Source organism: Cololabis saira, chromosome 5, assembly GCF_033807715.1.
Source record: "Cololabis saira isolate AMF1-May2022 chromosome 5, fColSai1.1, whole genome shotgun sequence".
In the NCBI taxonomy this organism is placed as follows: domain Eukaryota; kingdom Metazoa; phylum Chordata; class Actinopteri; order Beloniformes; family Belonidae; genus Cololabis; species Cololabis saira.
The window spans coordinates 33562515-33589866 of NC_084591.1; the positions used below are offsets into that span (position 1 = coordinate 33562515).

Here is a 27352-nt window from a genome sequence, read left to right on the forward strand (position 1 = left end):
CCCAGTTGGCTCAACGATCCATCACAGGACCGGGATGGTTATGAGGAAAGACAGGATGCCTGTGTTTGATGATTGGATGGTACCGTGGGTCACACTCTGCCTCGGACTATTTGCTGCAACAGCTGGTATGTACATTAACCATGAGAGCTGCCTGCGTAGGACATTGTCCCCAAGGGCTTTTAAATAATGATTCTTTGCAACAGTTTTATAAACCTGTCCATTCTTCTTTTAGCCACAGTTCAAGTTAACATGATGCCAGTAATAACAGGTAAGATCCCTCTTTCTCACACATTTCAGAACCAGAACCAAACATCAGTTACACTTTGAGCTCCTGTGTAATTTTTTCTTTGATGACCTAGAAGTGAAAGCACTTCATGACAACCAGTTCTGCAGCGCTTGGGGGAATTTCCATTTGAAGGCTTTTAGTGGAGAGTTCTTCCAGCTTCCATCCACTTGCAACTACATCTTCACATCCCAGTGCAAAGCCAGCTACGAGAGCTTTAATATCCAGCTCCAGCGCCAGGAGGTGAATGGGGTGACCTCCGTCAGGAAGATTACAATGAAGCTGGACGGGGCCACGGTGGAAGTGACAAACGCTTCGATCAAAGTCGAGGGTCAGCTGTACGTGAGCGTTTTATTGGTTCGGCTTTTCATACTGATGAATTTGTAAAACTTGATGTCCTCTCATCAGACTCTCGTAACTTATCTTTATTCCCTCTAGTGTTTCCATACCATTCAGCGATGCAGGCATTTTAATTGAGGAGACCGAATCTTATGTTAAAATTCAGGCAAAGCTGGGTCTGGTTCTCACGTGGAATCAAGAGGACTCCTTGTGGGTATGTTTATCCATGTTAACTTCATTATATAACCCGTGTCCAACCTGAACATTCTTCATATTTCATATTCATCACTGACATGCTGACATGTTGTGTTGTGGCTGTCCGATCTTCCCTTTTTCTTTCCATTACGCTTGAGCACTAAAAGAAATGTAATATCAGAAGACTATAATTCACAAATAGTTCAAGGTGACATGAATATCAACCTCTTTATGTCTTTATGTCACCTGCATCTTAAGGTGGAGCTGGATGCCAAGTTCAAGAATCAAACTTGTGGCCTTTGCGGGGATTTTGGTGGAGTCCAAAGTGATGGTGAATCCCTCCAGTCACTTAAATGCTGAATATAAAAGTCTTCAACAAACTGACACCTACAAACCAGACCAGCTAAAAAAAATGAATAATTAAATAATTTTTATCTAAAAACAGATTCCTTAAGTCCTGAATTTACCGCTGGGGAATGGAGGGTTTCTGTGCCCACTGAAGGTGATGAAAGTTGTGACGACATCCTCTCTCAAGACACAGACTCTTGTGGAAATGAAGTACGTCCAATTTGATTGTTTTAAACCATCTAACATGTTTCACTGGGCATATTTGGGGTGATGGCATGGTGATGGCGTTGTGTGATCCGACCCACAGACAGATGTCTGTGAGAACCTGCTGAACAGACCTGCGTTCTCCAGCTGCCTAGACCTGATCGACACCGACTCCTTCATTAGAGCCTGCAAGAAGGACCTTTGCTCTTGCAGCACCAGCAGCACGTCGTGCTTGTGCTCCACCATGTCAGAGTACTCCCGGCAGTGCGCCCATGCGGGCGGGAGTCCGCATGAGTGGAAGACCGCAGAGCTGTGCCGTAAGCACAAAAACCGAGCTTCACTTTGAGTTTACATCAGATGTAATTTATTGATGTACGTGTGCGTGCTTTTGCCCCGCAGCAAAAACGTGCCCTTTCAACATGCAGTACATGGAATGTGGCAGTGCCTGCGCCGACACCTGCAGCAACCTAAAGAGGAGCCAGATGTGTGACGAGCATTGCGTGGATGGATGCTTCTGCCCACCTGGTAGGTTTCCCAGTTAAAAAGAAGGTCCGATTGTAACTTGTGCTCTTAAATCATTTAAAAGAACTGTTTGACATTCCAGCGCCTAATGCAGGATAAATCCCCTGCTCTTTTGGTTGCGGCTCATACGTGACAGGTTTGTGTGTACTTAAGTCATACTGTTAGGTTAAATCCTTTGTAAATGTGTGATTGTTCTCTTGGCCTAACATTCTTTATGTACACTAATAAGGACTAATACGGACAAAGGCCACTTCAGCATCACGTTGACAGCCCTTTTACATGGGTTAAAAGTCAGATTCATCAACATATTACTTATGACAGGTTGCAGATTATGAACATCCACTTTTATGATGCCAGAGTCATGCATCCTGTTTCCTGTTTCCTCAGGTGGAACGTTTGTGTGGCGGTTTGATGTTTCTACTGTTTTGTTTTTAAGTGACCTCTCATAACCTCTGTTATCAGAGCGTCAGGGTGGTTGTTCGCATTAAATGACCACCGGCCACGCCTGCCTCATGAGTGTGTAAAGAGACCTGTCAATTAAAGCTTTAGAGAAATATGAGTATCTTTAGTGACATTACCCAACAAATATTAACATAAGGTTTCTTTTCTTGCACGCAATGCCATGAAAGAGTAGGATGCAATTTTGCAATACTGCAATTACTTTTTCTACTTTATTTTTCCGTCTGGCCTTCTCTCCGAGCACAAATGGAGGCTCATTATCAAAATGAACTAACCAACTGAAGAACAGCAACGTATCAGCAGATATCATGGCTTACAGTGTCCGGGCAGAGGATGCTGACGCTGCACCGTACACTTGTACTGATGTTGGTCGTGTTCATGGCACCGCTTCCTGTTTCCATCCCAGTATTACAGAAAAATTACCCGTTTATTATTTGAACAAAATTAAATATTAATTGAATGCGTCAGAAACGAAGGAAAATGACAGCGCTGTTCTGTTTCTTTGGGTGTGGTGTGAATGCCTTACCTGTAACAGGATTTGAGTCATGTTGTGTTGACGTAAGACCGATGTTTCTCCCAAGGGACGGTTTTGGATGACGTCTCAAAAAGTGGGTGCGTCACTGTGGACCAGTGCTCCTGCTCTCACAGCGGTCGGCCGTACATGCCTGGAGAATCGTACTCCAGGGCATGTGAACAATGGTACTTTCATGATCTATTACGTCACTTTTACATTACATTTACATCATGTGTTTTTAATCATGTTATCGACTGACTGTCCATTTGAACGTGCTCTCCTTTGCCAGCACGTGCACCAAGGGTGACTGGAGCTGTGACGAGAGGGACTGTCCAGGTGTCTGCTCCATCCTGGGTGGCTCTCATATCTCCACCTACGATGATAAAATCTACACTTTCCATGGAGACTGTTCCTATGTTCTCTCCAAGGTGAGAAGATCAAGCCGAACAAAAACCATCACATTTAAATCAAAGGGTTTAAGATTAAGTATATTACTTTCTTCTTTACCGTAGGAAACAAATGGGACATTCAGCATCCTTGGTGATTTGGTCAAATGTCAAACATCCGACAAATCAACATGCCTAACGGCGGTCACTCTACTAATGCACAACAATGTGGTAAAATAAATACCAAAAAATGAATTTAGATTGCTTTCCTTTTGTTATATCTCCAGTAAAATCTTTAAACCTATCGAACTTGTAAAAACGTCCACTGTCCCTCCAGAGGATTGAGGTGAAGGCAAACGGACAGGTCCTCTACAACAAGCTCATCTCGCAGGTTCCTCTGTTCATGGGTGAGTCCACAGCCAATTCCTGTTCATCACAGCACGTTCAGGGCCTGCTGAAACTCACCATCGTGAAAATGTTTGTTCCCCTTGCAGACGACGTCACAGTCTTCAGCCCATCCACATTCTTCACCATAATCCACACCACCTTCGGACTGGACGTGGAGATTCAGCTCGTCCCTCTGATGCAGGTCTACATCAAGGCCAGCGTTGCCACGAAAGGAAGACTCAGCGGTGGGTTTTACTCCTTTGTTTTGGGCGTTTATGCTAAAGTTTAAGTGCTGATTATTAAGCCCAAGCACTTTCTTTCTTTAGGTCTTTGTGGAGATTTCAACGATGTCGAAGCTGATGACTTCAGAACTACAAATGGACTGATTGAAGGCACAGCTGTGACGTTTGCCAACACCTGGAAGACCAAGGTCACCTGTCCCAATGTGAAGTGTGTACTTGGAGATCCCTGCACTTTAAACATTGATAAGGGTAGGTTGATGACAACATTGTCTCTGTTCTAATACAACTCTTCACAAGAGTTAACATATTTACTTCTTTTCATAGAAAAATTTGCCAAAGAATGGTGCTCAGTCCTGTCAGACCCCAGCGGGATTTTCTCACCTTGCCATTCTGAAATAAACCCAGAAGACTACACAGCAGTGAGCAACCGCTTCTTTCTGCGTACATCCAATACCTGCAAATGTCCTGCTCATTTATGGACTGAATATCACGGATATGAACTGAGTTTGTTCCTGCTTCCTTCTGCAGGCGTGCATTTACGACACCTGCGCCTGTGAACATAGTGAGAACTGCATGTGTGCAGCCATGTCCTCATACGTCCACGCGTGTGCCGCCGAAGGGGTCTCCCTGAACGGATGGAGGAAAGACATGCCGTGCCGTAGGTTTGACCCGGTCGATCAAGTGTTGCATACGTCGTGTGTTTGACTGAAGCGCTCACACACAACACGGTGCTCTCTTCTCTTAACAGACAAATTCACAAATGGCTGCCCGTCTAACTTTGTGTACGACTACCAGATGACAAACTGCGGTCGCACCTGCCGCTCCCTCACGCAGTCGGACTCAACGTGCGGCGTGGGCTTCACCCCCATCGATGGCTGCGGCTGTGCTGCAGGAACGTATCTCAACGAGAAAGGAGAGTGTGTGCCGGCCTTGCAGTGCTCGTGTCATGTTGGAGATGAAGTGCTACGAAGTGGGCAGGTCATCACACTCCACGGACGGAGATGGTAAAGAATTTGCAGAGTAGCCGTTTTTGGGTCGTTCATGTTGATAGTATAGATCACCTATACTATTATATATAAATCTGTAAGTGGATGTAAGACGACGAAACAGTGTGTGGTTCAAGGTTAGTACCCTTCAAAGCTGTGGTTAACCGTTGTAGCAGTCAATTTGGAAATAACAAACTTTCTACTGTTTCCAAACTTGTAAGAAAACTAAACTCATGTTTCAAATATAAAACAAGATCTAGTGAGGATTACTGGATTATTTGAAACTGAAAAATTATATGTTCATGAATTTTGTGATTTGAGCAAAACTGTTGTTTCAGTATGTATGAGGAGGTTTGTGAAAATAAATCATTAATTAGGTGACACCTTGATGCTTGACCTTGGCTCTGGGGGAGAGTGCATGACATGCTGGGACATGGTACTTAAACACTAATGCTCAGAAATGTTCAGACAGCAGAAAAGGTGAAACAGTGGTGTACAAAAGCAAAATGGAGCTATGAAAGACACAAGAAAAGAGAGCAGAGTAACTGATGCGATGATGACACTTCACCTTCATCCGGGCAGTAAAGATGCTTTAGAGCAAAAGTAAAGTTTGGACTAGCTTTCATACATGGAGGAAAGGTTAGTGAACTAAAAGGTTGTAAGAAAGTCACTTGGCTGGCCTTTCTGCTGGACTAGCATGTAATGCAAAAGCAAATTTACTGACTTGTTATGATGTGCATTGTTGCTCTCATGTGGCGATAGTTTTTTTAGCACATTGAGGCTCTTGTATCCAGTTTATAAAACATGTTAAGGTGAATTTCTACGTTCACCTGCCTGTCTTGTGTATTTTAGCTCCTGCCACAGTGGAAAGTTAAGCTGCACAGGACACGACCGCAGTGAAAGTAGGTGCAGAGGATTCAGCAGAGAGTGACTGTCACCAGAAAAGACAGCACTGGCTCCTGTAACACTGTGTTTGTTTTTTAGTTTGCATTAGTCCCATGGTTTTCTTCAACTGCTCATCTGCAAAGCCTGGTGACAAGGGAGCCGAGTGCCAAAACAGCTGCCAAACGCTGGACACAGACTGTGTAAGACTGAGATGCCGTCTTACGGCTCCTGTCAAATCTACTACTCGTGTATCCGAACGCAACAGAATCATATGTTAATTCATGTAATCTTCTTCTGTACAGGTGAGCACACAGTGCATCTCAGGCTGTCTATGTCCAGATGGACTGCTGTCAGACGGTAAAGGAGGTTGTGTGAAAGAGGAACAGTGTCCCTGTCCATACAACGGAGAGTCCTACAATCCGGGACAAACTATAACCGTTAATTGCAACACATGGTGAGCTTTGGTATTTGTGCCACATCACATTTCACTATGACCTTTTGCAATCAAAGACATAACTCAATACATTCCACCTTCTAGTACCTGCAAAAACAGAAAGTGGGAATGCACAAATAATGACTGTGGTGGGTCGTGTACCACGTATGGAAAGGGGCATTACATCACTTTTGATGAAAAGAGATTCGTCTTTAATGGGGACTGTGGCCACGTCCTCAGCCAGGTATAGTCTGTGACAATGTATAGTTATAATCAACCGTCTCGAGAGTCTTGCGATACTGACGTCAGAACTTTGCAGGATTACTGCGGGGATGAAGTCAACGGCACCTTCAGGGTCCTGACTGAGAGCATCACTTGTGGTGCAACCGAAACCATCTGCTCCACCGCTATCAAGCTCTACTTGGGGGTACGTGAACACAGGATGCTTATTTCATAACTGACTTGCTATCCCATAATTTCGACGGGAGGTCAAGGTGGTCGGTCATTGCTGTGTTTGAGGGGACATGGTGACAGTATAAAAGGAGTGGAAGCACAAGCTCCATGCATGATTCTCTGTATAAATGTGTTCTTTTTAGACCGCATTGTTTAGAAAAATGTTGTTGTTACATTTAGATGTGAATCCTTTTAACCCTTTCATGCCAGAAAATCCCTTTTTTTATTTGAAGTGTTAATTATCTATTGAAATTAATTAATTAAATTTTTTTATCTCTAGAAATCCAATTTTTTTTAATTTTTTTTTATTATTTTAGGGGTGGCGCAGAGGTCTAAGACATTTATACATGAAACATAATTTAGCTTTAAGGGGTGAAGAAACAACAACCTAGTAACGTAAAATGTACGTAAGAGTAGATTGCAATTATTTGCAAGTTATAAAAATCTGGTATTTAAATTGAAAAAGCAGTATCAGTAAATATTGAACATCTGCAATTCTGAAATCATCATGCAATAATTAAGGACAAGTGAAAGGACCCAAAGATATGGTCTAAAATGGTCTTTTATACTTGCCACTTAATAAGATCATTGTATTCTAAAAAATCATGTCTCTTTTTGCAGAACAATGAAATTGTTCTGTCAGAGGAAAATGTCAAAGTCATTAAGCAAAAAACAGGAGAGGACATCCCCTTTCAAGTCCACACTATGGGTTTATATCTCGTCATTGAGGCGAGGAATGGTCTTGTCCTCATTTGGGACAAGAAGACGACCCTCATGATCAAACTCAGCTCCGCCTTCCAGGTGAGTGAACACACATGCAGAGTGTTTTAGAAAATGTTCAATTGGATCCTACTTACAAATTAACTGGTTCTCATTTTATCCCAGGGCAAGGTCTGTGGTCTGTGTGGGAATTATGATGGAAATATCAGGAATGACTTTACTACCAGAAACAAAGAACCTGTGGTGGAGGCTCTTGAATTTGGAAACAGCTGGAAAGAGTCACCTACTTGTCCAAATGCAAACGCTACAGAAAGCGCCTGCAGTATGTACTCGCACAGGAAGGCTTGGGCAATGAAACACTGCAGCATCATCATAAGTGACGTGTTTGCTGCCTGCCACTCAAAGGTACAGTGTGGGTATCTTATTAAATACACTTTTTATGCATAATTATGAATGGTATTCCACAATTAATGCTCTGATTTCATTCGCAATCTCTTCTTTCTAAAAGGTGGATCCCCAAAACTATTACGATAACTGCGTGAGAGACACGTGCGCTTGCAACACTGGAGGAGATTGTGAGTGCTTCTGCTCGGCTGTCGCGGCCTATGCATCCGCCTGTAATAACGCTGGCGCCTGTGTGAGGTGGAGAACTCCCACCATCTGTCGTGAGTATTTTCTTCTGCCTTTTCTCTTCTCCTTTTTTTCTTTGCAAGATTAAAAAGGTTGTGGATGGCTTTGTTCACCTGTGTCAGCTTTGACTCCGTTCAGACCTCCATTAAAATGTGCCGTGGCAAGTGCAGGGTCACTCAGGATGCATTTGAAGGTCATCTGGGACACTAGTGTCCACATTGTCTTCATAGTCTGAGCACAAAGGCAGCGGATTCAGGGACAGCCTGAAAAACTAATGTTTTTCTGCTTAGGTGATGACTTATTGGAGCTCTTCTTTGTGTTGGGGCAGATGTTTCCTTATTTAGTAGACAAAGTTTGGCAAATAAAAGTCTTCTTTTTCTTTTTTTGAGTTATGCCGAGTTATTTCCAGCTGCTGACTTTGATAAATAAAAACAAACGAAAATGACAACATGCATGTGTATGGATGTATGGATAGCTTCTTTTCATTTTTTTTTCTTTTCACTCATTGATAGACCCGCTCTCATCAGGGTTTTTTTCTTTTAAGGTACATGCAGCTAGAGTAAGAGGCAAATGTGGGGTGCCTTTAGGGAGTTCTCTGCCAGCCGACCATTGTCATTGCAAATTCTCATTGTTACTGCTCTGTTGCCATTCAAAGTTGGTCGGCCCTCGGGGGCCCCCTTCTGGTTCGTTGCCCCAGGCATTTCCCAAGTGCCTCTGATTAAGCCAGCAGTGCCCATACATTCATTTTCTCATTCATTCCTGCCACGCCCCCCACTCTGGGAATCGCTGCTCCATGAAAATGTTAACTGTAGTTCTGATGTGCCTTTAGACCGTGCTGATCAGAGGCATCTTTATAATGTGTCGTCCTCAAATGTCATTTCAAGGCTTTGTTTTTAATGTGTCACCCTCTTGCAATGAATTATACTACAATTAAAATATTTTATTTTCATGGCATTAACAACTCAATTAAATTGTATGAAAATTATGGAAGAAGTAACACAATTAGAGTGCAGCAGAAGTACAAGCCACTTTGACACATCAATTGTTAAAAAAATGGTCTTTCTCTAACCCTCATCTGCCAGTCAGCAGGGGCAGCTAGATAAGCTGAAAATCTAGCGTTGAGTCTATTAAACATGGTCACGTCATTTTTTTATTTCACCTTGTTGGAATGCCTTTTCGTCTTTTCATTAGCTCTATTCTGCGACTATTACAATCCTGATGGAGAGTGTGAGTGGCATTATGCACCATGTGGAAGATCGTGCATGAAGACATGTAGGAATCCCTCAGGAAAATGCTACAATCACCTTCCAGCATTAGAAGGTAAAAATGATGAGAGCAAGAATCAAAATGTAACAGGTATTTCCCTTGCCAAATCAATTGGCAAGGGACAATAACTAATAATAATTCATTATGTAATCAGATTTAAGTTAAACTTGATCAATGTCTTCATCAACACTTGGCCGTCTTTTAACTCCTTAAGGCTGCTACCCTACTTGCCCACCTGAACGATCCTATTTGGAAGAAGTTACCATGAAGTGTGTGCCAGAGGAGGACTGTGGCTGCTATGATGATGAAGGGAACCATTACAAAGAAGGGGAACCCATAGAAGCAAAGCAAAACTGTCACAGCTGGTAGGATATTGTCACCCACTTTGATCAGAAATTAATACATTTTGAAAAGGACAAATAAAGCAAAAAAAAAAGATAATAAACATATCGTCTCGTCTTTCTTTCAGTTATTGTTCTTCAACAAATATAAAGTGCACCTATGACATCACTGGTAAGTAGGATAAACAGAATGTGCACACATATTACTATTACCTTACCTGTAATTACCTGTGTTACCACTAAGGAGAGTCAATACATAGAATATTTGCAGAGAAAACAGTATGGATGTATAAATAATGTGTTATACTGTTACAGCTTGCACCTGTATCCATAATGGTCATCGTTACAAGTATGGAGAGAATGTCTACGACACGCATGATGGAGATGGAACCTGCTTCACTGCGATTTGTGGAGTGAACGGAACCATTATCAGAATCATGGAGCCTTGCACCACAACCAGTCTGCCAACAACAACAACGGTCTTTACTTTCACCACCACTGGTAAGAATAATATGCTGCCTGGAATAGGCCTTTAATTGGCCTGGAATCTTTTTTATCTCTTTTTAAAGGAAAAACAAAAACTTAATGGGCCAATTGCACTAGCCTTAGTTTAGCTGAGGGTTGGAGTTTAACCCCATGTTAAATCATCATCTACTACAATCACATACAGTATGACCCCATAAACCTGACTGCGCCGTCATTTGTATCTGTGACTAAACCTTTTAGTGAGATTTACCTTAATTGCAGATCAAACAAAATGTCACATCGGCCACCGTTCTTTCCCTGCGTATTTGGTTAAATGATACAAATACATTTTAATAACAAGAGTATAATTCCTTCCTTTAACACAAGGAGATGTGTATTTCACCCTACACACCAATTCTATTGATATTAACCTCTGTTTAGCCCAGTGTTTCTCAACCCTGGTACTTGGTGCACACTGTCCAGCATGTTTTAGATGTATCCTTGCCAATGGGTGCCTTTATAGCCTCATAGTTCGTGAACTACACACCGTCAGCTGATCTTTAAGAGGGAACACTCTCAAGCAGCAGGCTACCTGCTAGACAGCCCCCACATGCAAAGTAAGAAGGAGACCAAGCTTTAAGTATGATAGTTTCTGCTGCAAAGTTGGACATTTTAACATGGGACTCTGGAGATTGACTCGCTTTTGGACCAAGCCCCCAGTGGTCACTCGATGAACTGCAGTTTTTCGTTACTTCCTGGTTGAAGTTAGATTGTTGGCGCAGAAACAGAACTCTTCCTGCAGCATTTGGAGCAGCTAAATGCAGAGCAATTTACCACAGATGTACAAGGAATTGCAGTAGTCCAACATCAAAGTAACTAATGCATGGCGTAATTTTTTCTGCATCGAGCAGAGAAAGGATGCCCTTTCTTTTTACCATACTACAAAGAAGAAACAAGGCGGTTCTAGAAACTTCTTTTATGATTGATTAAAAACACAAATCCCACCTATAATAACACCAAGGTACCTGACAGTGGTACTAGATGCAAAACTAATGCCGACCAGAGATATTAAATGACTACATAGTCTGTTTCCAAACTTTTCAGCGCAAAAGACAACTTCAGTCTTTTCTGAGTTTAGCAGCAGGGTGTCCTTTCATGTCTTGTAAGAGTAACTTTCAGTCTCCCTCAAATAATGATGATTCAAGCACAATCTCAGCTACATGCATAATTAGCTGATTGGGATTTAATCATTACATAAGCTCCTTTTCAAATAATTTCAAATAACTTAATGATGACATAATTTAATATATGTCCTATTTTAATTTCACCAAATAAATGTACTCTTTGGCTGAAAATAAAATCATGGTTTGCGTATTAAATAATTCATCTAATGTAGATTGTGCTATACAGGCTCCATAAAGTTATTGTTAACATTGTAGCCTACCTCCAGTTTACCAAAATTATGGGATTTATATAGTACATTGTTAAGTTAAAAACATACTATTTTGAAAAGATACGGCAACGTGCAATTGGTCCAGTATTGTCACAAGAGTCCAGCTAATATTTTCTTTCCTCTGACTCTCACAGTAACAACATCGCCAACGACTCACACTGTTACAACTGAGGCTGTGACAACAATTTTGACTTTCACAACAAAATTAACAACCACAACCACAGAAACACCCACCACAACAGTTACAGTAAAACCAACAACAACAACCACAACCACAGAAACACCCACCACAACTGTTACAGAAAAACCCCCAACAACAACCACAACTACAGTAAAACCAACAACAACAACAGCTGAAACAACTACAGTCACAACACCATCTACTACATCGTCCAGTGACTGCTATGTTTGCAAGTGGTCAGACTGGATCAACAGAGATTACCCAAAGCCAGCTCCTGATAGTGGAGATTATGAAACATCTCAAAATATTACAGATCCTGATTATGGTGTTTGCCAAAACCCTGTGGATATACAATGCCGAGCCACAAAATTCAAAAAGACTCCTTTGAAGGATCTTGGTCAAGTAGTAACATGTGATACTCAAAATGGACTGGTCTGTCAAAACAAGGACCAAGGAATACCTCCTGTGTGTTTCGACTATGAAATACAGATCAAATGTTGCTATTATATATGTGGAACCACCACCACAACAACAACAACCACAACCACAGAAACACCCACCACAACTGTTACAGAAAAACCAACAACAACCACAACCACAGAAACACCCACCACAACTGTTACAGAAAAACCAACAACAACCACAGCCACAGAAACACCCACCACAACTGTTACAGTAAAACCAACAACCACAACCACAGAAACACCCACCACAACTGTTACAGAAAAACCAACAACAACCACAGCCACAGAAACACCCACCACAACTGTTACAGTAAAACCAACAACTACAGTCACAACACCATCTACTACATCGTCCAGTGACTGCTATGTTTGCAAGTGGTCAGACTGGATCAACAGAGATTACCCAAAGCCAGCTCCTGATAGTGGAGATTATGAAACATCTCAAAATATTACAGATCCTGATTATGGTGTTTGCCAAAACCCTGTGGAGATACAATGCCGAGCCACAAAATTCAAAAAGACTCCTTTGAAGGATCTTGGTCAAGTAGTAACATGTGATACTCAAAATGGACTGGTCTGTCAAAACAAGGACCAAGGAATACCTCCTGTGTGTTTCGACTATGAAATACAGATCAAATGTTGCTATTATATATGTGGAACCACCACCACAACAACAACAACAACAACACTACCAACGACCACATTTATTTCAACAACAGCGACAACAGAACCCACAACAACTAGCACAGAAGAACTTTCCACAACAACTACAACAGAAGCTACAACAACCCCCAAAATTGTTACAAATACTGTAGTTACGGAAGGCCCTTCAACAAAGCCTCAAGTTAAAATTACTACCACAACCACAGAAACACCCACCACATCTGTTACAGTAGAACCAACAACAACAACCACAACCACAGAAACACCCACCACAACTGTTACAGTAGAACCAACAACAACAACCACAACCACAGAAACACCCACCACAACTGTTACAGTAAAACCAACAACCACAACTACAGTAAAACCAACAACAACAACAGCTGAAACAACTACAGTCACAACACCATCTACTACATCGTCCAGTGACTGCTATGTTTGCAAGTGGTCAGACTGGATCAACAGAGATTACCCAAAGCCAGCTCCTGATAGTGGAGATTATGAAACATCTCAAAATATTACAGATCCTGATTATGGTGTTTGCCAAAACCCTGTGGATATACAATGCCGAGCCACAAAATTCAAAAAGACTCCTTTGAAGGATCTTGGTCAAGTAGTAACATGTGATACTCAAAATGGACTGGTCTGTCAAAACAAGGACCAAGGAATACCTCCTGTGTGTTTCGACTATGAAATACAGATCAAATGTTGCTATTATATATGTGGAACCACCACCACAACAACAACAACCACAACCACAGAAACACCCACCACAACCGTTACAGAAAAACCAACAACAACCACAACCACAGAAACACCCACCACAACTGTTACAGAAAAACCAACAACAACCACAACCACAGAAACACCCACCACAACTGTTACAGAAAAACCAACAACAACCACAACCACAGAAACACCCACCACAACTGTTACAGTAAAACCAACAACAACCACAGAAACACCCACCACAACTGTAACAGTAGAACCAACAACAACCACAACCACAGAAACACCCACCACATCTGTTACAGTAAAACCAACAACAACCACAACCACAGAAACACCCACCACAACTGTTACAGTAGAACCAACAACAACAACCACAACCACAGAAACACCCACCACAACTGTTACAGGAAAACCAACAACAACCACAACCACAGAAACACCCACCACAACTGTTACAGTAAAACCAACAACTACAGTCACAACACCATCTACTACATCGTCCAGCGACTGCTATGTTTGCAAGTGGTCAGACTGGATCAACAGAGATTACCCAAAGCCAGCTCCTGATAGTGGAGATTATGAAACATCTCAAAATATTACAGATCCTGATTATGGTGTTTGCCAAAACCCTGTGGATATACAATGCCGAGCCACAAAATTCAAAAAGACTCCTTTGAAGGATCTTGGTCAAGTAGTAACATGTGATACTCAAAATGGACTGGTCTGTCAAAACAAGGACCAAGGAATACCTCCTGTGTGTTTCGACTATGAAATACAGATCAAATGTTGCTATTATATATGTGGAACCACCACCACAACAACAACAACAACAACAACAGAAACACCCACCACAACTGTTACAGTGAAACCAACAACAACCACGACCACAGAAACACCCACCACAACTGTTACAGAAAAAACAACAACCACAGAAACACCCACCACAACTGTTACAGAAAAAACAACAACCACAGAAACACCCACCACAACTGTTACAGAAAAACCCCCAACAACAACCACAACTACAGTAAAACCAACAACAACAACAGCTGAAACAACTACAGTCACAACACCATCTACTACATCGTCCAGTGACTGCTATGTTTGCAAGTGGTCAGACTGGATCAACAGAGATTACCCAAAGCCAGCTCCTGATAGTGGAGATTATGAAACATCTCAAAATATTACAGATCCTGATTATGGTGTTTGCCAAAACCCTGTGGATATACAATGCCGAGCCACAAAATTCAAAAAGACTCCTTTGAAGGATCTTGGTCAAGTAGTAACATGTGATACTCAAAATGGACTGGTCTGTCAAAACAAGGACCAAGGAATACCTCCTGTGTGTTTCGACTATGAAATACAGATCAAATGTTGCTATTATATATGTGGAACCACCACCACAACAACAACAACAACAACACTACCAACGACCACATTTATTTCAACAACAGTGACAACAGAACCCACAACAACTAGCACAGAAGAACTTTCCACAACAACTACAACAGAAGCTACAACAACCCCGAAAATTGTTACAAATACTGTAGTCACGGAAGGCCCTTCAACAAAGCCTCAAGTTAAAATTACTACCACAACCACAGAAACACCCACCACAACTGTTACAGTAGAACCAACAACCACAACCACAGAAACACCCACCACAACTGTTACAGTAAAACCAACAACCACAACCACAGAAACACCCACCACAACTGTTACAGTAAAACCAACAACCACAACCACAGAAACACCCACCACAACTGTTACAGTAAAACCAACAACCACAACCACAGAAACACCCACCACAACTGTTACAGTAGAACCAACAACAACAACCACAACCACAGAAACACCCACCACGACTGTTACAGTAGAACCAACAACAACCACAACCACAGAAACACCCACCACAACTGTTACAGTAAAACCAACAACTACAGTCACAACACCATCTACTACATCGTCCAGTGACTGCTATGTTTGCAAGTGGTCAGACTGGATCAACAGAGATTACCCAAAGCCAGCTCCTGATAGTGGAGATTATGAAACATCTCAAAATATTACAGATCCTGATTATGGTGTTTGCCAAAACCCTGTGGATATACAATGCCGAGCCACAAAATTCAAAAAGACTCCTTTGAAGGATCTTGGTCAAGTAGTAACATGTGATACTCAAAATGGACTAGTCTGTCAAAACAAGGACCAAGGAATACCTCCTGTGTGTTTCGACTATGAAATACAGATCAAATGTTGCTATTATATATGTGGAACCACCACCACAACAACAACAACCACAGAAACACCCACCACATCTGTTACAGTGAAACCAACAACAACCACAACCACAGAAACACCCACCACAACTGTTACAGAAAAAACAACCACAGAAACACCCACCACATCTGTTACAGTAAAACCAACAACAACCACAACCACAGAAACACCCACCACAACTGTTACAGTAGAACTAACAACAACAACCACAACCACAGAAACACCCACCACAACTGTTACAGTAGAACCAACAACAACCACAACCACAGAAACACCCACCACAACTGTTACAGGAAAACCAACAACAACGACCACAACCACAGAAACACCCACCACAACTGTTACAGGAAAACCAACAACAACCACAACCACAGAAACACCCACCACAACTGTTACAGGAAAACCAACAACAACCACAACCACAGAAACACCCACCACAACTGTTACAGGAAAACCAACAACAATCACAACCACAGAAACACCCACCACAACTGTTACAGGAAAACCAACAACAACAACCACAACCACAGAAACACCCACCACAACTGTTACAGTAAAACCCCCAACAACAACCACAACTACAGTAAAACCAACAACAACAACAGCTGAAACAACTACAGTCCCAACACCATCTACTACATCGTCCAGTGACTGCTATGTTTGCAAGTGGTCAGACTGGATCAACAGAGATTACCCAAAGCCAGCTCCTGATAGTGGAGATTATGAAACATCTCAAAATATTACAGATCCTGATTATGGTGTTTGCCAAAACCCTGTGGATATACAATGCCGAGCCACAAAATTCAAAAAGACTCCTTTGAAGGATCTTGGTCAAGTAGTAACATGTGATACTCAAAATGGACTGGTCTGTCAAAACAAGGACCAAGGAATACCTCCTGTGTGTTTCGACTATGAAATACAGATCAAATGTTGCTATTATATATGTGGAACCACCACCACAACAACAACAACAACAACACTACCAACGACCACATTTATTTCAACAACAGTGACAACAGAACCCACAACAACTAGCACAGAAGAACTTTCCACAACAACTACAACAGAAGCTACAACAACCCCCAAAATTGTTACAAATACTGTAGTCACGGAAGGCCCTTCAACAAAGCCTCAAGTTAAAATTACTACCACAACCACAGAAACACCCACCACAACTGTTACAGTAGAACCAACAACCACAACCACAACCACAGAAACACCCACCACAACTGTTACAGTAAAACCAACAACCACAACCACAGAAACACCCACCACAACTGTTACAGGAAAACCAACAACAACAACCACAACCACAGAAACACCCACCACAACTGTTACAGTAGAACCAACAACAACAACCACAACCACAGAAACACCCACCACAACTGTTACAGTAGAACCAACAACAACAACCACAACCACAGAAACACCCACCACAACTGTTACAGGAAAACCATCAACAACCACAACCACAGAAACACCCACCACAACTGTTACAGGAAAACCAACAACAACCACAACCACAGAAACAGAAACACCCACCACAACTGTTACAGTAAAACCATCAACAACCACAACCACAGAAACACCCACCACAACTGTTACAGGAAAACCAACAACAACAACAACCACAACCACAGAAACACCCACCACAACTGTTACAGGAAAACCAACAACAACAACCACAACCACAGAAACACCCACCACAACTGTTACAGGAAAACCAACAACAACCACAACCACAGAAACACCCACCACAACTGTTACAGTAAAGCCATCAACAACCACAACCACAGAAACACCCACCACAACTGTTACAGTAGAACCAACAACAACAACAACCACAACCACAGAAACACCCACCACAACTGTTACAGGAAAACCAACAACAACCACAGAAACACCCACCACAACTGTTACAGAAAAACCAACAACAACAACCACAACCACAGAAACACCCACCACAACTGTTACAGGAAAACCAACAACAACCACAGAAACACCCACCACAACTGTTACAGGAAAACCAACAACAACAACAACCACAGAAACACCCACCACAACTGTTACAGGAAAACCAACAACAACCACAACCACAGAAACACCCACCACAACTGTCACAGTAGAACCAACAACAACAACCACAACCACAGAAACACCCACCACAACTGTCACAGTAGAACCAACAACAACCACAGAAACACCCACCACAACTGTTACAGGAAAACCAACAACAACCACAACCACAGAAACACCCACCACAACTGTTACAGTAGAACCAACAACAACAACAACCACAACCACAGAAACACCCACCACAACTGTTACAGTAGAACCAACAACAACCACAGAAACACCCACCACAACTGTTACAGGAAAACCAACAACAACTACTACAAGTGGATTTTATTCAACACCTGGAAGTACAACTGCATGTTCCTGCAAATACATGGATCAGACTTTCACTCCTGGTAAGAAATGCATGTTTATATCTTCTTTGACTTGCTTCTTTGCACTGTACAAGTTCCTGTAACTGACAAGTTAGCATTACAAGGCTGGATAACCACACGCATATTTGCTATGGATGTCAGTAACCTAATCCAGTTATCAGAATCTGTTATTTGTTTGTTTGTTTTAATTGTCTTAAATTGTTGTAATTCTATGTTTATAAACTGTACACTCCTAGATCTGTTGTAAAAACAAGTCTCCTCAGACTAGTCACACAAATTGGATTTTGAGGACTGCAATTCTCTCTTTTCTTGTTGTCCCAGATAATTGTATTAATTTGATCCTATTACCTTGTTTTTTTAATGCAGGGAGCTTCATGTACAATAGGACTGATGGAGCCGGGTGGTGTTTCACTGCATATTGCAGTTCAACATGTCAAGTTGAAAAGCATGGCAGACCATGTCACTTTACAACTCCACCAACTCCTTCAACTACCACAACAGGCTCCACTATAACTCCTTCAACTACCACAACAGGCTCCACTACTCCTTCACCAGACTGTGAATATCTGAAGCCACCCAGAAAGGTATTCAAATTCATATACAGCACATACTTAGAGAAAATATACTGCTAGGGCACTAGGATAGGATGGATAAGATGCAGTTGCAAAATAATCCATGTCCCCAGGCTTGCAAACATAGATTCAGACATCTATCTAGTATCTAAGCTAACGCCGGGTTGCTTACTGACTGTAGGTTGCTCAAAGTATGATTTTGCTCTTTACAGCATGGTGACACGTGGAGTGACAACAGTTGCACCCATAAAACATGTGAAGATGGCAAAGTAATCATAGAACATGTCAAATGCAAACCAGCACCCATTCCTGTTTGTGAAAATAGCAATCCACCAATAAGGGTTTACGATGAATCCGGCTGTTGTTTCCATTATGAATGCCAATGTAAGTTCACAGGAAAAGGTTTGAAGATTTTGCACAGGACTTTACACAGAAGATTGACATAAACTGTGAATATTTTGTCTTGGCTGTGATACTCGGTGTGATGTAATTTAAATATTTACAGGTGTTTGCTCTGGCTGGGGAGATCCTCACTACTGGACATTTGATGGCCAGTATTACAGCTTCCTGAAAAACTGCACTTATGTCTTGGTGAAAGAGATCGTGCCCAGACACAATTTTACAGTTCTAATCGACAATGAAAACTGTGATGCTGCTGGACAAGTGACTTGTGCCAAAGCCCTGATTGTGTATTACAAAGATTATGAAGTAATTCTGACACAGAGGAGAATACCAGAAGCTGTGAACATGGTAAATAACACAACAACAAACTATCTTAAGTTCTTAAGATTATTTTTATTGGATTTTAATTTAAAAAAAGAGATGTTTCATCTGTCCTTGTTTAGGTGTACATCAATCAACAGAAGGTCACTCCAACCTTCTCTAATAAAGACCTCACCATCACAAGCACAAGGATTGAGCTCCTTCTGAAGATCCCAGAAATCAAGGCCATTGTGACATTTAAAGGACTTGTATTCAGTGTCGAATTACCATCTTCACTTTTCCACAACAACACAGAGGGACAATGTGGTAAGCTGATGATTAAATATGCCCTTCCTTGCAAGGGGTTTGATTTGCCCTCCCCATGTGGGCACACTCGAGCCAAGCTCGTCTACCAGAGGCTTGTGCACCTGAGCGTCCTTTGCTGTCTTTTAGCTGTTGGATAATATCATGTCTTGGCTTTGACCTGTCCTACCCCACTATCCTGATTTAAACTATGATTGTGAACTATGTGTTGAAGTCTTTGAAACAGTTTATAGCCCACTGAAACACACTTACTTAAAATTTCACCACAGATACCTTTAAATATCTTTCAAAAAGAAACTGAGTAATGAAAAGGTCCAAATCACGGAGTGAACTTACAAAGGTCGGTATTTCAGATTGTAATACAGTACTTGTATTTTTTCTTTCACAAGGAAACTGTGACAATGACGGATCAAACGACTGCAGATTACCCAATGGGCAGATTCATCCATCGTGCTCTGTAATGGCGAATGAGTGGAAAGTGCATGATAAGAATAAGTCATATTGCGATGGGCCGGATACTTCTCCTCCTCCACCTGCTCCTACACCAACATCATGCAACACTGATGTTTGTGAAATTTTGAAGAGCAAGTAAGTTATAAGATAATATGAATGTAAAAAGTAATTTGTTTGGCATGAACGCAGGGCTAACCTGCTTTTTCATTGTTGTGCATGAAGGATATTTGAAGAATGCAACAAAGAAATCCCGCTGCAGCGATTTTACGAGGCCTGCAAATTTGACATGTGCCACATGCCAAATTCCACCTTGAGTTGTTCCAGTTTGGAGGCATATGCCTTGATGTGTGCAGAAGCATCCATCTGTGTCGCCTGGAGAAACTATACGAATGGAATATGTGGTGAGAGAATTTATCCTTAAAAAAATTATTTTTTTAAATGTCGTTTTCTGTACATGTTAAATCCACTTTCTTGTTCGTCAGAATATAAATGTCCAGAAAATACTGTCTACAAGCCTTGCGGGCCAACTGTTGTACCAACTTGCAATGCAAGGTAAACTTACTTTTTTTTACTTTGTGCATTTTCAATGGATAAAGCACATTTGTGGGCGTTGAATAACGGCAAATAAAATATGAATAGCCAGCCTGTGTGTGTCTTTTTGATAATCAATGCTGAATCTGATTCAACATAATTCATTATGGCGACGATGAGCGTTGCTCACGAAATCCACGGTACATGTATGGAAAAAAAAGGAAAATGCTACTCTGCTATGATGAAATTACTATTTCAACCATGTGTTAAATGTTTTCTGATTTAGATACAACGAAGAGCAAACTAAACAATGCCAGGGAGACGGCGGTGACCAGAGCAGGCCTTGCAGTGCATTCATGGAGGGATGTTTCTGCCCGGACGGGATGGTTCGGTTCAGCCCATCGTCTGTTACCTGTGTCTCCTCCTGTAAGAATCTCATTTTATTTACTGTGATACAAATGTAATGTGTGTCATTATGGATGAATATTCAGGCTAACAGCTTGTTTTCATTATTAAAGGCTGCACTGGACCCGACGGCCAACCTAAGGAGGTAAAAACTGATAAATCATACTTGTCTCATTAAGCACTGAACTGCCACTAATTTCTTGTATTTATTCTTTTATTTAATTTTCAATCACTCAAATAGATTGGTGAGAGGTGGCAGAGCGGTTGTAAACAGTGTGCTTGTGATGAGAACACTCATAGTGTTGAGTGTGAGCCCATCGAGTGCCCAACTCAGGAACCGGTAACGTGCACCGAGGATGGTGAGGTGTTGGTGAACCGCACGGTCGACTGCTGCCAGACTCTGACATGTGGTGAGCGATATATATGTCACATAGAATATGAACTACATATATACATACAGTACTTGAGTTGAGGGGGGATGAGGGGGAATGGCATCCCCCCCTGAAATAAAAACGGTCAAAATCATCCCCCCTGTAAAACTGCCATCCCCCCTTTCCATCCCTTATGTCATTTCATCAATGAATGTGGTTTTACTGCTATTTCAACATTTAGAGTCATCACCAGAAAAACAACACCAGAAAAATAACTTGTTTGACAATTTTCACCTGTTTCAAGTAAATTTTCACTTGAAATAAGTAGGAAAATCTGATTTATCTTCTTATTACAAGCAAAAAAATCTTGTTCCACTGGCAGATTTTTCTACTTATTTCAAGTGAAAATCTACTTGAAACTGGTGAAAATTGTTGTTTTTTCCAGTGATGAGTCTTGTTTTAAGTGTTTTTTACTAAAATGAGACATTTTAACTAGAAATAAGACAAATATTCTTGTTAAGATTTTGAGTATTTGCAGTGATTCATTTTACTTATCCTGTGAAGGACAGAGTCATATTGATAAGTTCAGAAAAAAAACTGTTTTTTATTTTTGTGTTTTGATGTATTTGATGTAAGCCCAGTGGATATTTAAAACTTACAGAAGGCTGCATTTAACTGCTGCTATGTCATTCCTGCAGTATTTCTGCAGGTGTTTTGGTCAGTGCTATTATTTGTAATATATTATATTATTTGTAATCAGCACAAATTATCCGTCCCCATATGATAAAATCCACCATCCCCCCTGATTTTTTTTTACAACTCGAGTACTGTATACATATATATGTATATATTTGTATATAAAATCAAGAGTGGTTTCAGACTAATTTTAACTGTTCTTCACAAAGTTTCTGTTAACTATTCCTTGTTACACTCACTGACACTAAAGAAAAGGTTAATCTGTCCTCTGCAGTGTGTGATAAGAACTTCTGTCCATCACCGATGCACGTGTGTAAACCAGGATTTGAGCTGAAGGTCCACTTGTCAAACGAAAGCTGCTGCCCCATCTACAGCTGTGGTAAGCTTTGTGAATACAGATGTTTTAATTACACGTGGTGCACGTGAAAGACTTACTGCATCTGTTAATGTTTGTGGATGTAGTGCCCAGGGGAGTCTGCATCTACAATGAAACCGAGTACAAGGTAAGGAGAGTATTTATATTATACTGTATATGTGTATGTAGCATACATATCTGTCGATGTGTTGCCCGGTGATATGAAGTTGGCTCAGACCGTATGTTTTATTCGTCACAGCCTGGTGCAACCTTCCCTAAAAGCCCATGTGAAACCTGCAGCTGCACTGAAAACCAGGATCCCGCCACAAAGCTGAACAACATCACGTGTCATGAGAAGCAGTGTTTCGTCTCGTGTCCGGAGGTACTTCTGCATTTAACCCCTGAAGCTGGAGCCAGATATCCTTCGTGTTGACCTGTATAAGACCGGAAAGTGCTTTCCTTATGTGCAGATGATAAGAGGTTTGAGGGTCAAAATGATTCAAAAGATAATAATAGTGGTAGTAGTAGTAATAGTAATAGTAATAATAATAATAATAATAATAATAATAAAAAAAGGAAAAACTGGTTTGAAATGAAGCCAGAGATATTTCGGCTATCTGAACATAACAAAGGAACTTGAAATACTCTACTCTCAATCATCCCAAGTAACAATGACAGCATAATCTATATTAATAATATTGTCAGCTCTACCCACTCAACTGAATACACAAACCAGTATCAACGAGAAAGTCTGTCCTTTAGGATAACTGTAGTCTGTGAATGGGCCTTTTGGTTGTAATTCAAAAAAAGATGTGATTTGTTCCATGTTGGAGACGTCATAGATTTGTCCGTTTCTCAAACAGGGCCACGTGCATGTAGATAATCCTGGGCAATGCTGCGGCTCGTGTGTGCAGACCAGCTGTGTGTTTGAGGTTCCAGGTCTCCCTTCTCCGGTGGTTTTAAAGGTGAGCACATCACGATGTGAAGCCCTTCAGAGCTGACCTGAACTGTGTCGTACTAACTGAACGCCTCTAAACATCTGACAGCCCTCTGAGTCGTGGTCACCACCAAACAACAACTGCACCAAGTACGACTGCCAGAAGATGAAAGAGGATTTCATCATTTCAATCAATCAAACAGCGTGTCCTGAATTTGACCCCGACAACTGCGTTCCGGTGGGTATGATAAAGAAACATAACAACTTAACTCTGGCAGATCTTTACGTTTGTTTTCCAACTATTAATTTTTGCATTAAAATGTTAATAAATAAAGTTGTAACTATGATTAAGGAAGATCTGTAAACTGCTGTGTACTTACAAATGTGAGGGTTACGTATGACTATATTCTGACCTGAAAGTGAGGGAACCAACAAGTACACGACACAGAAAGTAAAAGGGAAGTAGTTTCAGGTTGCACACTCCGTGCCATACTTTTTGTGATAAAGCTAACTTGTGGTTTTACTTGTATTACAGGGAACTGAAAAAACGGAGGCCAATGGTTGTTGCAGAACCTGTAAGTACAATTTAATAGAATAAATCCAGTTGTTCTCTACGCAGATTTGATTAAACCATTTCCTAACAACTCATAATAGATGTCAGGGTTCTATGTTTTTAATTTAAATATAACATTAACCCTTGAAATAAAAAACTATATTTAATTTTTGTGTGTTGATTCATGTCAGGCACTAATGGGTTAATGTGTTGTTAGCGTTGTGCATCACAAGCAGGAGAAGAGAGCGTTAAAAAGAGAAATACCCCACCATGTTAATATACATTTCAGATAAGATAAGAAACTAGAAGGCCGTATTACTGTACCTGCCAAGACATTTTGGTTTTAATATGATCACAATGGAGGAAATTTAAGGCAACTTATTTTATTTATTCATGTGTTTAAAGGTAGGACCATAACATAGGAGTTGTTTGATCCTCCATCTTTGCACCAGGGTTGTCCAATAATGCGGAGGAAGATGACATTAGCGAGGAAGCAGTTACACACCACAGGTTTATCTTGGAGAATAATATCCCAGAGACAGACGTCGGGTTGCAGTTACGTCTGTCTGGTTAGATCCGAAAGCTTTCACTTATTTTTGTCTTATTGTTATTTAGCTACAAGATAGGCTTTTATGGCATTTCTTTGCCTAACTGTGCTGTCAAACCCCAATCCTTACTAAACAACAACAATCTAACTGAAGAGTGAAGTGAGTGTGTATTTATCAGCGACGTACTTCGTGCCTCCCTCTTCCCCCTCATCTGCAGCTGGTTGCCCCATGTAAAGATGATGACGTTTCGTTCGCAGGTACTCCTCGCTACGACTGCCAGCTGAACAGGACCACGACATTCCTGCACACCCAGAACTGCACGTCGGTCGTGCCGGTGGAGCTCACAGCCTGCGAGGGATCCTGTGGAGCCTCCTGGTCAATGTGAGATCCTTCATGAAATATCTGATGAAAGAGCAGTACAGAATAACTAATCCTGCTAAATTTACACTTTTTTTTTGATAGGTCACCAATGTTAAATATCTGTTTTCTTTTACAACAGGTATTCAGCAGAGGCCAACAGCATGATGCATTCATGCACCTGCTGTCAGGAAATGGCCACCAGCAAGAAAGAAGTGGAGATGATCTGCTCAGACGGCAGCAAAGTCAAACACACCTACATATCTGTTGACAAGTGTGGCTGCCAGGTTGCTGAATGCAAAGAGCACAACGAGGGTTGATATCAAACGTGTTGCTGGAAAAACCTAAAATTCACTTTGGTTGAAGGGAAAATGCTTTGTTGAAGCTTAATACGTTAAAACCCACACGGACATACCGCTGTGCAACAGGAAATCATGAAATGTTGTGTCTTGTTTAACAGAAGACGTGCGCTCGTCTCAAACTTTCTAAACTATATCTGTCAATAATTTTCCATTTATTATATTTGAATATTAATCAATAAACTGTATCTGATTGTGCTTCAAACTTTTCTCTACACCGTCATTAAAATTCATTTGCTGATGATCCCTGTAGTCGTGTTTCATTCTTTGCTTTGACATTTGACTTCACTTGATGTTTGACTGTACAGAAATCAGTTTCTCATATGATTTATAAATACACGGGGGTACATGGGTCATGCAGACGCCTGTCTTATGCAAGGCTCCCTTTTTCAAATCCAATACTAGCACACCTCACACGTTACCAAGATTATCAGCTTAAACAACAACAAAACACGCAGTGAGCCCAAAATATAAATGGTTATACACCAAATAGCCATAATATTATGACTACTGACAATTGACATGAATAAAAACTTGTCATATCATTAAATTCAATGTTCTGTTAAGACTAGCTATGGTAACTGTGATCTTAAAACTCAACAAACCATCAACCAGTTGTTCATCTTTAAGGCAGCTGATCAGTAAAGATCAAAATGGCTTTGAATTAAAACGACAAGGCTTTCACGACATTAGGAGAGTTTTAAATGTGCTGTTTGAGGAAAAAAAATGCAAAAGATAATGCAATGTTGTCAGTTGACGCTAGCCAAGCGTTCGATAGAATAGAATGGTGTAGCAGGGCTAGTGCTACGGGGGTCGACCGACAGGACAGAGGACACAGGGTTTCGTGCCCGTTAATTCACTCCTTCACTGCAGACACACATCCACCAGCACCTTCAGCAGAGACCTCTTGCTGCTGTGCAGCCACTTCTTATGAAGCCAGGCAGGGTGGAGAGGTTGATGGGGCCCACCTGTGCCCAATCACCTGGCTGCACCTCCACCCTGCCACAAATGGCAATACCATTTTCATCTGTTTCCTAGATATGGACTTGCGAAACATTTCTCAAATTGATCAAATTGTTGTATACGAACCCAACATCAGAACTATTGACTAAAAGTACAATCTCTAAGCCTTTTAGTTTACAAAGCTCAACCAAGCAAGGCTGCCCACTGTCTCCTCTGCTTTTTACTTTGGCGGTAGAACCTCTCCCAATTGCAGTGAGGACACATCAGAATTGGGGCTGTCAGTTTAGCGCGTTAATTAGATTAATTAATTATACTGCTAAGTAACGCTTATGAAAATGAATGCATTTAATTATGAGTGGCAAAATGCGCGAGCATTTGAAATCTGGCCCATTGAGTGACCCGTAGGCCACTTCGCAGGGGCAGGTCACTTCCCACCTGCGTTGCTAGTCAAACAAACAAAGTAGGGTGACAGACGTGGACGCGACTCAGGTGAGCGAGGCGAGCAAATCTTTCCTAGGGCCTTTGAACAGCAATTTTATGTATAAAAAGAAAGAAGACAGGACTATCAACAAGAACGCGGTGATTTGTACATTTTGTAAAAAAATATTTTCCTATCACCGGAGCTGCTCGTGCCTGAATTATCATTTCAATGCTAAACATGTCCGGACAAGTTCCACTGTAAACGTTACAGCTACTAGTACTTGAATCGCTGTAGTACTAGAATCGCTCTGCTTAAGTGCCTATTTGAGACTCAACCTTATTTTATTTCTGAATTTTATTTATTTAACTGTATTTGTATTGCATTTTTGAATAATGCACCTGGCCTAACTGGTTTGCTGATGTGCTTGAGCTTTTTCTTTTGAATTTCATTTATGGAACACACTTTCCCAATAAAAATGTGGATTTCAAGGGTGCGTCCCAATACTCCCCCTCGCCCTCCTTTTCTTC

General features: G+C 41.2%; 1 protein-coding gene across 1 annotated transcript; it reads left to right on the forward strand.

Annotated features, from left to right (window-relative positions):
- LOC133444160 (mucin-5AC-like) lies at window positions 1-25685 on the forward strand. The gene is made up of 50 exons (XM_061721715.1): window positions 1-125; window positions 233-268; window positions 360-621; window positions 722-836; window positions 1076-1148; window positions 1263-1375; window positions 1473-1686; window positions 1769-1894; window positions 2932-3049; window positions 3154-3292; window positions 3377-3478; window positions 3588-3657; window positions 3745-3882; window positions 3964-4128; window positions 4204-4298; window positions 4408-4537; window positions 4628-4883; window positions 5718-5767; window positions 5850-5950; window positions 6053-6204; window positions 6289-6427; window positions 6503-6610; window positions 7258-7437; window positions 7522-7761; window positions 7865-8021; window positions 9178-9306; window positions 9467-9617; window positions 9722-9765; window positions 9909-10094; window positions 11646-13012; window positions 13121-15420; window positions 16408-18299; window positions 18645-18862; window positions 19063-19234; window positions 19356-19600; window positions 19696-19879; window positions 20266-20464; window positions 20552-20730; window positions 20812-20881; window positions 21147-21286; window positions 21379-21410; window positions 21507-21675; window positions 22607-22711; window positions 22795-22835; window positions 22947-23069; window positions 23551-23652; window positions 23734-23862; window positions 24160-24199; window positions 24983-25106; window positions 25225-25685. The coding sequence occupies exons 1-50, from the start codon at window positions 35-37 to the stop codon at window positions 25400-25402; spliced, it is 11889 nt and encodes a 3962-aa protein (XP_061577699.1). The 5' UTR covers window positions 1-34; the 3' UTR covers window positions 25403-25685.
- The last annotated feature ends 1667 nt before the right edge of the window (window positions 25686-27352 follow it).

What these genes read in the sequence shown, in the direction of transcription:
- LOC133444160 (XM_061721715.1), top strand. Translation starts at nt 35, where the DNA reads ATGGTTATGAGGAAAGACAGGATGCCTGTGTTTGATGATTGGATGGTA. An exon ending in CACTTTAAACATTGATAAGG is followed by an intron (nt 4,129 to 4,203) that starts GTAGGTTGATGA and finishes TTCTTTTCATAG; the next exon opens with AAAAATTTGCCAAAGAATGG. An exon ending in CTATACGAATGGAATATGTG is followed by an intron (nt 20,731 to 20,811) that starts GTGAGAGAATTT and finishes CTTGTTCGTCAG; the next exon opens with AATATAAATGTCCAGAAAAT.